Source organism: Callorhinus ursinus, unplaced genomic scaffold, assembly GCF_003265705.2.
Source record: "Callorhinus ursinus isolate GAN/ISIS: 27379988/994484 unplaced genomic scaffold, GSC_fseal_2.0 scaffold76, whole genome shotgun sequence".
In the NCBI taxonomy this organism is placed as follows: domain Eukaryota; kingdom Metazoa; phylum Chordata; class Mammalia; order Carnivora; family Otariidae; genus Callorhinus; species Callorhinus ursinus.
Genome location: NW_027397138.1, coordinates 1,347,697 through 1,360,112, shown reverse-complemented (window position 1 = coordinate 1,360,112; position 12,416 = coordinate 1,347,697). Strand labels below are relative to the sequence as shown.

The following is a 12,416-nucleotide window of genomic DNA, read 5'->3' as shown; positions in this document are numbered from 1 at the left end:
TTCTTCACCAGCTACCTGAGCATCTCTTAGCCCAATCAAGTCAACACATAAAATTAACCATCAGAGTCACGACATTGGAATTAGTTAAATATACCAGATACTTCTATCATGGCGCTTTTGGTTCTTTAAGACATTTTTTTCACCCTGAGTTCAAAAAGACATTCTTCACTATTTTCTCTGTTAAAGCTCTGTTTTGAATCTTCAGTCTGCAATCCACCTCAAATTGACGTAAGTGGTATGAGGTAGAGTTCTATTTTTTTTTCTCTCTCTCAAAAACAGTACATTTCCCCCAACCAGTTTGGTGCACCAACTCCATTATATTTAGATTCCCACTTGTACAGTATCTGTGTCTGGCCTCTCTGTCTTGTACATAGATGTATTTGTTCATTGCAATTCAATTGTCACAGTCGGATAATGGAGAAGTCACCCTTCTTTGTCCTCCTTTTAAGGATTAATCTTGGAGATTCTTGTTTGAATTTCCGACTCCACCACTTAATGTCACCTTGACTCGATTTCCTCACCTGAGAAACCTGAGGATTACTTGGAGAATCTCCCTGATCTGGTCGTTGTGAAGATTCAGTGAATTACTCTATGCAGACTATTTTGAACGGTGTCTGGCATTTGAGAGTCACCATATGTGTGAGCTACTTTTAATAACATATGTACTATTAGAGGTAAAGAGGGACTTCTGTTCATCAAAAGATATGGAAAAGAGGGATGTCTGAGTGGCCCAGTTGGTTAAGCAACTGACTCTTGATTTTGCCTCAGGTCATGATCTCAGGGTTGTGAGATGGGTTTCCGTTCTGCCCCTCCCCCCAGCACTCTCTCTCTCTCTTTCAAAAAAAAAAAATATATATATATAAGAAAAAGGCAAATCTAGGAGAGGAAACAGATATTGTATTGCTCATATCCAAGAAAGAGCTAATATCTAGAATATATAAAGAACTGCTACAAGGAAAGACAGACAGCCCAGCAGAAAAATGGACAAAATACTTGATTAAGCACTTAATGAAGGAGCAAATCCTAGTGGCCAAGAAGCATATGAAAAAATCGCTCACCCTCCGTAGTAGTCAGGGAAATGCAACTCATAATGGGATACTCCTACACCATCCCTCTGATTGGCTAAAACTAAAAAGGTTGATAAATCATCAAAGGTTTGCAAGAGTGAAGAACAACCAGGACCCTCATATGCAGCTAGTGAGTGTGTACATTGGCAAAAATGACCAAAAAAACAATTTGGCAAGATAAAGGGGGAATTCACATTCTATGACCAAGAAATCCATTTTTAGGTATGAACGCGTGTGTGTGCTCCAATGGATGTGTTGGAGAATTCAGAGCAACCCTGTTTGTAAGGGACCAGAAGCAGAGGCAACCTACAGGCCCATCACTGCACAAATGTGTATATGGTGAATACTGGACAGCCCTGAAACAGTACAGAGTCCAGCTACGTGCAACAACATTAAAATGACCAAAAAAAAAAATACACAGAAGAATACGTGAAGGTACATAAAGTAGGATTCTTTTGATATGTTTATATAAAGTTTTCAAAAATGGGCACAATTTTAATTTTATACTGCTTCCCAAAATCAATAGGCCTGTCGTTAGGGTCGGATTAGTCTAGAAGGCAGTGTGGGCTGTAATCCCAGAGGAGAAGTGCAAGGCAAGTTCCTGGCTGCCAGGTGATGTTCTCTTCTCTTGACCTGGGTGGTAGTTCCATTTTTGTTTATAATTGTTCGTTAAATAGTACATATATGCTTTATAAATTTCTGTAAGCACTCTATTTCATAATTTTAAAATATTAAAAAAACTGCTTTCTGCTCTAAAAAAATTAAGTCATGCAGTGATTCATAAAATCATTTGATTTATATTGTTTTGTAGACTTTAAAAGATCTAGATTATATTTCTAATATTTTTCATTCTAATATCATTTATGGATAGCTTCTTGTTTATTATTTATTTTTTATATTTAGTAATACTTTTTTAGAACAGTTTTATTTATTTATTTATTTTTATTTTTTTATTTCATTATGTTATGTTAATCACCATACATTACATCATTAGTTTTTGATGTAGTGTTCCATGATTCATTGTTTGCGTATAACACCCAGTGCTCCATTCAATACGTGCCCTCTTTAATACCCATCACCAGGCTAACCCAACCCCATGCCCCCCTCCCCTCTAGAACCCTCAGTTTGTTTCTCAGAGTCCATAGTCTCTCATGGTTCGTCTCCCCCTCTGATTTCCCCCTCTTCATTTTTCCCTTCCTGCTCTCTTCTTCTTCTTTTTTGTAAAACATATAATTATTATTTGTTTCAGAAGTATTTATTTATTTTAAGATTTTTATTTATTTATTTGAGAGTGAGAGAGATAGCATTAGCAGGGGGCAGGGGCAGAGGGAGAGGGAGAAGCAGATTCCCCACTGAGCAAGGAGCCCAATGTGGGGCTCCGTCCCAGAACCCCGAGATCATGACCTCTCTTCCCCTAACTAACATCTTAATTCCCATGGTGCATTTGTTACAATTAATGAATGAATATCAATGTTATTATTTACTATATCCATAGTTTATTCGGATTTCCTCAGGTTTTACCCAATGTTCTTTCTCTGTTCCAAGATGCCATCCAAACTATCACATTACATTTAGTTTTTAAATGTCTCCTTAGGTTTCTCTCGTCTGTAACAGATTCTCAGACTTTCCTTGTTTCTCACAAAAATGTTTATAGAGAAACTTGACAATTTGGGGGAGTACTGGTCGACTCTATGGTAGAATGCCCTCTATCGGAATTTGTTTTTCTTATGATTACCCTTGGTTCATGTGTTCTTTGGAGGAAGATTACAGAGGTCCAGTGCCATTTTTAATCACATCTTATCAAGGGTGAATACTATCAACATAATTGATGACTCTCGATGTTGACTTGGCTGAAATAGTGTTTGTCAGGGCACTCCGTTGTCAAAGTACTCCCCCCACCCCCATTCACCACCCTGTACCCCTGAAGGCACTCAGTATTCACACTGCACACTCAGGTAGCAGGGTGTCATGCTCGCCTCCTTTAGGGTGGAGTATATGTAATTTATCTGGAAACTTCTGCAGGACAGATTTGTTTGTCTCTTCTCAATTTGTTACTTAATCATTTATATTGGTGTGAACTCATGGGTATTCATCTCATAATTTGAGTTATAATTCAATAGTACTTTAATTATTTTGTTGCCCAAATTGTTTGAGTTCTGGCCATTAGGAACTCTTTCTTGTGGTTCCTGTGCTCCTTTGCGATGCCCCCATCAATGTGTTTGTTCCTTCAGTACATCCTTAATTTCAAGCATTGTAAGAAGCTCCAGGCTCTTGTGGTCTATTTCCTGCCCCAGTCCTAGAAAATTCTTTTCCTTCATCGGTTTCACCAGTTCTTTATTTTATTTTTCTTTAAAAGTATCAGTTTTCTGATTTATTAATCATGTCTATTCTTTATAAAGATTTATTTATTTATTAGACAGAGAGAGAGAGAGCACAAGCAGGGGGAGCAGCAGGCAGAGGGAGAGGAGAAGCAGACTCCCTGCTGAGCAGGGAGCCTAATGCAGGACTCGATCCCAGACCCTGAGATCATGACCTGAGCTGAAGGCAGATGCTTAATGACTGAGCCACCCAGGCGCCCCAGTGGCCTCTATTTTTGTATATGTTCATTTCTCTCTCCTGCTTATTTATCATACTATCATTATTTTGATTTTTTCCTTTTCTTTTGCATAATACTGTTTTGTTTTTTACTAATTGAGTCGAACATAAAAATCAATAGATTTTTATATGGATATTATTGTAGGTATTAGGTGGATATCAATTTTCAAATAAATATAGTTGTGTGCAGATTTTTATTGTTGACTTGCAATTTTATTTCATTGTGGTCAAGACTGTGCTCAACGTGTTGTCTACGGAATTTTCATTGCTATTTATTTTGTGGTCTTATATCAGTAAATTTTTACAAATGTTTTACATGTATTGAAAAGCATCTTCCATATAATTCTCCATCTTTGTGTTCTATGTCTTGTGCTGCTATGTGGTTAGGTACATAAAGTGTATCGCTGTGATATTTTCCTAGTGAGTTTTTCTCTTTGATAACTATAAAATGTCTTTCTTTTATCTTATAAATGCTTTTGATGTTAATTACTATCTTTTGTTTAATATTTGCCTGGTGTGACTCTCCCACTCCTTTATTTTCAACCTCTTAGTTTGCTTGGTTTAAAGATTGGTTTTAAAGAGCAAAAGAGCTTCGAGGAAGTAGGATAACTACCCAAGACCCTAGACCCATGATTACATTAGATGGACACTGATTAAATCAAAAGAGGCTACTGCCCAGATATAGAACGAGAATCATCAGGACCTGCCGCTACACTTGGAGGCTAGCTAGCAGGAGCACACTGCCTCTCTGGGTCCTGGAGTACCTTCACCTGGAATCAGGATTTCGTTGATGGAAGGTAGGTCACTTTCTGTTATTTGTGCTTGTGAGCAAAAGAGTTATTTTTCTGTTACAAGTTTAAGAAAGTAACTGTAGTTTTATATATATACATATGTATATGTATATATATATATTTACAATTGAGAAATATGCATTGGGATTATCGTTTCCTTGAGTTAGAAGTTTTCTTTTTTCTTTAAATATTTATTTATTTGAGAGAGCGAGAATGAGAGAGAGAGAGTACGTAAGAGGGGGGAGGGTCAGAGGGAGAAGCAGGCTCCTCGCTGAGCAGGGAGCCTGCTGCAGGACTCGATCCCGGGAGTCCGGGATCATGACCCGAGCTGAAGGCAGCCACCCACCCAACCGAGCCACTCAGGTTTTAAACTTGTTTTCAGACTTGTGGAGTTAATTTCTTTTCCTAATATCTTCTTGGTAAAAATCACAGATTTTCAGGAAAAAGCACTGCATTTAACAGGCTGGTATCCAACACAATTAAGATGGTTTTCTAGAACCGGCAAAGGATTGAAAGGAAACTGGAGGGGCGCCTGGGTGGCTCAGGCGGTTAAGCGTCTGCCTTGGGCTCTGGCGCCGATTTTAGGGTCCTGGGATCGAGCCCCATGTCTGGCTCCCTGCTCAGTGGGGATCCTGCTTCTCCCTCACTCTCTCTCTCTGTGCTTTCTCCGTCTATCTCTCTCTCAAATAAATAAAATCTTAAAGAAAAAGTCAGGAAACTGGAAAATACGTGGGACTAAATTAGAGAGCTTGATTGGATAGGGGGGTAGCAGAATTTGGATGGCGCCGATTGAATTAGAATTAGGGTGGGACAATATAGCTGGAGCTTGAGCAAAGCATGTTTCATTTAGAGGCTGAAACCTTAAGGGGGACCATTTTCTTAGTCCTAATGTATGATCACTTGGAATCAAGATCTTAAAGTCATAGAAAGCAAGCATTTGTTATGGTTTTTTCCTTTAAAGCATAAAACATGAACAATGACATATATCAGAGAGCAACTTTTTCTTGGTAAAATTCTTTATTTATACATTGAAAGTACAACTGTTACGTGCCTATCATTTTTAGATTTCTTCATTGGGATCTTGTATTTCTGTTGCTAAAAGGGATTGAAGCCTTTTTGCTATCCCACATTATCGTAGTCCCCCAATCCACAGTGCTGCTTTCCTCTGCTTCAATGACTTATGGTCAACCAAGTTCCAGAAGCAGAGGGTCCTCCTTCTAACGTTTGCTCAGGAAGTCCATAGTAGCCCAATGCTACCTCCCAGTGCCTCATCACTCACCTCACTTCACTCGTCACGTAGGCATTTTATCAGCTCACATCCGTTAGAAAGATGAGTACAAACAATAAGATCCCTTGGAAGAGAGGAAGAGATAACATTCACATAACTTTTATTTCCGTGTACTGTTATAATTGTTCCATTTTATGATTGTTGTTGTTAATCTCTCACTGTGCCTAATTTATACATTAAACTTTAGCATAGATACATATGTGTAGGAAAAAAATGGTACATATAGTGTTCGATACTATCCTTGGTATCAGGCATCTTGTGGAGGTCTTGGAATGCATCCCCTGAGGACAAGGGGAGACTACTGTCCAATTGATTATTAACTGGTGTGCAGAATACTCTAGATTTCTGGATGCTAATCTGTGTCCAGAAAGTTTGTTGAACCCTATTATTTCTAAAAATTTATCTTTTGATGTGACATGATTAGGTTTTTTTTTTTTTTTAAAGATTTTATTTATTTATTTGACAGAGAGAGACATAGTGAGAGCAGGAACACAAGCAGGGGGAGCGGGAGAGGGAGAAGCAGGCTTCCCGCAGAGCAGGGAGCCCGATGTGGGACTCGATCCCAGGACCCTGGGATCATGACCTGAGCCGAAGGCAGATGCTTAACAACTGAGCCACCCAGGCGCCCCGACATGATTAGGTTTTAATTAGATTGCCTCACGTGTTTACCCATTAAGGATAATGAGTGTATACATTAAGTGCACAGTTCATGTGTACATTTATGTTCTGTATGTTTTGCCTGCTTGTAGTTCACATAGCACTTTTTTCTATTATGGGACTTCTTTCCTCTTTTTTTGAAAACATGTATTCAAATAACGAAATAGACGTTGAGTTATTTCAAATATTTTTCTGCATGACATAAGATGATGCCTTTTCCATTTCATTTGTTATGGTATTCAGTAACACCGCTAGATTTTTTTTAACTTTTTAAAAGATCTTACGTATTTATTTGAGAGAGAGAGAGCACAACTGGGGGAGGGAGAGGGATAAGCAGACTCTGCAGCTGAGTGTGGAGCCTGATGCAGGGCTTGATCCCAGGACCCTGAGACCATGACCTGAGCCAAAATCAAGAGTCTATTGCTTAACTGACTGAGCCACCCAGGTGCCCCAACACTGCTAGTTTTTAAAGCATCCTTGCAGTAATTTATCATGATGTGTTATTCTTTTAATGCCCTGTTGTGGTAAAAATTTGATAAAATTTTATTTAAGGTTTTTGAAACTTTTCCCCTAGATATCATTGACCCTATAAAGTGTGTATCCAGTGTTGGCCCTTCTGGGTTTAGCTTCAAGGTTATGCTTGTAGCCTCAGAAAACAAACTGAGGGGTCCCTGGTGGCTCAGTTAGTTAAGTGTCTGGCTTTGGCTTGGGTCATGATCCTGGGGTCCTGGTATCAAGCCTCACGTCGGGCTCCCTGCTCAGTCTCCCTGTCTCTCTCCCTCTACCTTAGGCCACTTCCCCTGCTTGGGCTTTCTCTCTCTGTGTCAAAATAAATAAGTGAAAAAAATCTTAAAAAGAAAAAAAAGAAAAGAAACTGAATATCATACCCTAGAAAAGTTTGTATGAAGTAAAAGTTAGAAACAACTTATAAGATGATGTTTTAGGTTTTTATGGGTCATACTTACAGTTGTTATATTTCTATTAGGTTTATTAGTATATATAAACATTCTACTTTTTTCTTGGACCACTCTGGGATAGTTGTACTTTGAGAAAATTTTCTTTTTTAGTTTTCAAAATTAGTAGCACTAAGTTAGTTACAATATTCAATTATAATTTTTTAAAAATTTTGATAGATTTTCAGCGATATCGCCTATTTTATCAGAATGTGGTCTATTTGCGCTTTTCATGCTTATGTCTTTTCATTTTTTTTAAAGATTTTATTTCTTTATAGGTATAGATATAGATTTATTTCTAAATAAAGATTATTATTTCTTTATTTTTCTCACTCTCAAGAGAGTGAGAGTGTGGGGTGGGGAGGGGCAGAAAGGGAGAGAGAGAGAGAATCTCAGTCAGACTCCTCACTGAATGGGAAGCCAGATGCTGAGTGGGGAGCTGGAGGTAGGACTCGATCTCATGACCCTGAGATCATGACGTGAGCTGAAACAAGAGTCTGACACTTAATCGACTGCACCACCCAGGTGCCCCTGTCTTTTCACTTCTAGTGGTCTTTTATAAGAATCAGGTTTTGATGCTCATTTCTGCAAGGTGTTATACTCCCTTTGCAATTATTTTAGTTTATATCTTTGTTTTCCTTTCCTTAATTTACCTTTGAGGTTAATTCATTCAGTTTCCTGAGTTGAGTGCTTCTCTCATGTATTTACCAACTTGCTTAATTTTTCTCTTAGTTCAGTTCAATGTTTCTCTTTTTCTGTCTTATGATTTGCCCTAAAATTCTTTTTTTTTAAATTTTAACTTTACTGACGTATCATTGACATTAAAGAATTGTAAACTATTGGAGGTGAATATTGTGGCGATTTGTTGGATGTACACATTGTAAAATGATTCCACCATCTAGATAATTAATACCACAATAACCTCACGTATTTACTTTTTTATTTTTTATATTTTGGTGAGAACATTTAAGTTCTACTCTCGAGTCTCATTCTACAGCACATTTTTATCAAGGATAGTCACTATGTTTTACATTAGATCCTCAGAACTTATTCATCTTATAGCTGAAATTTTGTAGCCTTTTACCAACCTCTGCCTATTGCCCCCAGCCCCCAGCCCCTCCCAATCACTTTTCCCCTTCTGTTTCTGTAAGTTTCAACTTTTTCAAAAAAATTTTTTAAGATTCCATATATAAGTGATACTATGCAGTATTTGTCTTTCTCTATCTGGCTTATCTCACTTAACATAATGCTCTCAAGGTCTGTGTTGTCCCAAATGGTAGGATCTCCATCTTTCTCATGAGTAAATGGTATTCCCTTGTATATATATACACCACATATTTCTTTTTAATAGAGAAGTTGAGAATTATTTTTTTATTGAAGTTTAGTTAACATTCAGTGTTAATTGGTTTCAGGTGTACAATATAGTGATTCAACAGTTCTCTGCATTACTCAGTGCTCATCAAGACGAGTGTACTCTTAATCCCCTTCACCAATTTCACTCATCCCCCACCCACCTCACCTCTGATAACCACCAGTTTGTTCTCTGTAGTTAAGAGTCTGTTTTTGTCTTTGCTTCTTTTTTGTTCTTTTGTTTTGTTTCTTAAATTCCACATATGAGTGAAATTATATGGTCTTTGTCTTTGTCTGACTTATTTTGCTTACCATTATACTCTTTAGGTCCATTAATGTTGTTGCAAATGGCAAGATCTCATTCCCTTTTATGGCTAAATAATATTCCATTATATATATACCACTTCTTTATCCATTCATCTGTTGATGGACACTTGGGTTGCTTCCATATCTTGGCTATTGTGAATAATGTTGCAATAAACATGGGGGTACAGATATCTCTTTGATACTCTGTTTTCATTTCCTTTGGGCATATAGTGGGAAGTGGAATTGCTAGATCCATATGTTAGTTCTATTTAATTTTTTGAGGAACCTCCATACTGTTTTCCATAGGGGCTACACCAATATACATTCCTACCAACAATGCAATTTTTGCATTGCTTTTCCAATTTTGAACTTAACATTGTTATACCAATTTTCTTTAACTTGTTGCTATATTAGTGTTCCTTTTGTCATCTATTAATTTTCAAAGATTCTGTATTCTTTTCTTTAGATTTAGCCTTTAAACTTTCTTGAAGAGACTTTCTGCTGTACAGTGGGGTGAGGAGCTACCGGTGAATCAGGAGAGGCCTCAGAGACACAACTCCAACTGAGGAATCTCACAGAACTGCAGGCTGAGTTAGGACTTGACGCAGAGTGTCTGCCCCACTGAGTAATACTCTCTTTCCTTTGGGCACAAAATGCCGACCAGAGTGGCGTCCCCCTGGTGAACCGGCTAGCCTGGAAGAAATATCTTTTCATTTGTTTAAAAGTTCATGTCTGAATTCCTGCCTCACAGATATACCACAGCATTTTTCTCAAAGAAAGAATAGAGAAGCTATTAATCCCCTACCGACTCAGGTATCTAAAACCCAGAGTTGACTGCTTATTATATTGCAGCCATGAAGTCTAAGCACTATGGTCCCCAGAACCCAAGTTATACAGTCATGACCTTCCACCCAACCACGGAAGAATTCAAGGATTTCAACAAATATATTGCTTACATGGAATCCCAAGGCGCACACCGAGCAGGCCTCGCTAAGGTGATTCCACCCAAGGAATGGAAAGCCAGACAGACCTACGATGATATCAGTGACATCTTAATAGCCACTCCCCTCCAGCAGGTGGTCTCCGGCCAGGCAGGTGTGTTTACTCAATACCATAAAAAGAAGAAAGCCATGACAGTGGGGGAGTATTGCCATTTGGCAAACAGCAGAAAGTATCGGACTCCACCACACTCGGATTTTGAGGACTTGGAGCGAAAATACTGGAAAACCCGTCTCTACGATTCTCCGATCTATGGCGCTGACATCAGCGGCTCCTTGTTTGACGAAAACACGGAAGAGTGGAACCTCGGACACCTGGGAACCATTCAGGACCTGCTGGAGCAGGAGTGCGGCGTGGTCATCGAGGGCGTCAACACCCCCTACCTGTACTTTGGCATGTGGAAGACCACCTTCGCCTGGCACACGGAGGACATGGACCTTTACAGCATCAACTACCTGCACTTCGGGGAGCCCAAAACTTGGTACGCGGTGCCCCCAGAGCACGGCCAGCGCCTGGAACGCCTGGCCACGGAGCTCTTCCCGGGCAGCGCCCGCGCCTGCGAGGCCTTCCTGCGGCACAAGGTGGCTCTCATCTCGCCCACCGTCCTCAAGGATAACGGGATCCCCTTCAGTCGGATCACGCAGGAGGCTGGCGAGTTCATGGTGACGTTTCCCTATGGCTACCACTCTGGCTTCAACCATGGCTTCAACTGCGCAGAAGCCATCAACTTCGCCACCCCGCGCTGGATCGATTATGGCAAGGTGGCCTCCCAGTGCAGCTGCGGGGGGGGCCCGGGTCACCTTTTCCATGGACGCCTTCGTGCGCATCCTGCAGCCCGAGCGCTATGAGCTGTGGAAGCGCGGGCAGGACCGGGCTGCCGTGGACCACACGGAGCCCGCGGCGCAGGGCAGTCGGGAGCTGCGCGCCTGGAGGGAGGTGCGCGCCCCCGGGAGAGCCGCGCTGGGCCTGAGGCACCTCCCCCCGCGCCGGGCCCCGCGCGCCCCGCGACCTGTGGCCGCTGGCCGGGGCACCCGCCGCCGCACCGCTCTGCGCCCGGCCTCCGCGCGCCCCTTGCCCGCGCAGAGCTCTTCCTCTGATGCCCAGTCCGGGGCTGTCCCCGCCCGCACCTCCCGGGAGTCTGGCCCCACCCGGCCACCGCCCCCCAACCCCTCTGCCCCAGATCTCCAGCCGCCCACCGGCAGGCGTGGTCCTCCTGGTCGTCGTCCTCGGGAACAGGGTGCTCAGGGGCCTAGCATCCAGGCCCGGGCCAAGAGGCGCCTGTCGGTGGGAACAGGGCATGCAGCTCAGCACTGCAAGGCTCAGCCCCTTCCTGTGGATGGAGGCTGGATGGACAAGCCCGCACTACCGAACCCCGGATTCCAGGTTCATTTTGAGGCTTCTGGGTGCTGTTGTGATCCTGATCTTCAACCCTTAGGGCCCCCAATAGATACTGATAATCCGATGCACCCTGGCCCGTGCCTGCTATCCCTGGACAGTATTACAGTCAGCTTCTCTGACAGTGTTCCTCTGGCTCCTGCAAATGGAACTCAGAGAAGATTCCCCAGGCATGCTGATGGGGACTGCGGGGCCCCTCTGACCCTCTCTGAGGTTGTAATGATAGACCACACTTATGCCTCTGTGAAGCCGACCCCAGTTCCAGTTGCCAGCATCTCTTGCATCCCTGACTTTGATCCTCTGGGATTGAAGCCAGAGACTGCTGCCCTTTTTGAGTCCTGGTATGTGTTCAGCCCTGATGGAAGATCTTCAGCCTTCGAGCTGTGGACTTTTGAAGATTTTGCCCAATATGGCTGTATCTGACCCTCAACCCCAGGAAGCACAGAAGCTTCCAGATAAGCAACAATTCCAGACTGGATCTGTGCCAGTAGAGGTGCTTTGTCTTCTAGAAAAGACACATTACCAAAGATGCCGGAGACTTTCTCCTGCTAGGACAACCAGGACTCCCAGCGAGGGGCTCCCAACAGCTGCTCACAGAATGTTGTAGTATCTTTCAGGGAATCTCAGCCCACCCCTGAATATTGAAAGTTCTGTGGTCTCTGCCTTGGCCTAGATGCCAGTGTTGCTGGTTGTTTCTGAGGTCACCCCCAGGGTATCTGCCCCTACAGTAATTTGGGGTAACATTGGATGTTAACGAGAATATGACCGAGCCCCTTGGTCCTCATATTGCATCTGGGCTTCTGAGTCATCGATCGTGGCTTCCTCTGGGCATTGCTACGGCCACAACTGAGCCCCGGGAGCTCCTCACGCTTCTGCAACTCCGACACACCCCATCTCCCAGGCCACTGCTCATGCTGCAACAAGACCTCATTGAGTCTGTCAGCCAACTCTGCCTCAGGGATGCTTTTAACTTTATTGATGTTTCTTAAAGTTGCTATCTATAGTGTGTATCTGC

The 12,416-nt window shown here is 42.0% G+C and overlaps 1 protein-coding gene across 1 annotated transcript; it reads left to right on the top strand.

Moving 5' to 3' along the window:
* The first annotated feature begins 9,858 nt into the window (after window positions 1-9,858).
* Window positions 9,859-11,824, top strand: LOC112840518 (lysine-specific demethylase 4D-like). Its single transcript, XM_025893963.2, is given in 2 exon segments — window positions 9,859-10,788; window positions 10,790-11,824. Coding segments are annotated over 2 exon segments (1,962 nt in total). The 5' UTR covers window positions 9,859-9,861.
* Window positions 11,825-12,416: the final 592 nt, after the last annotated feature.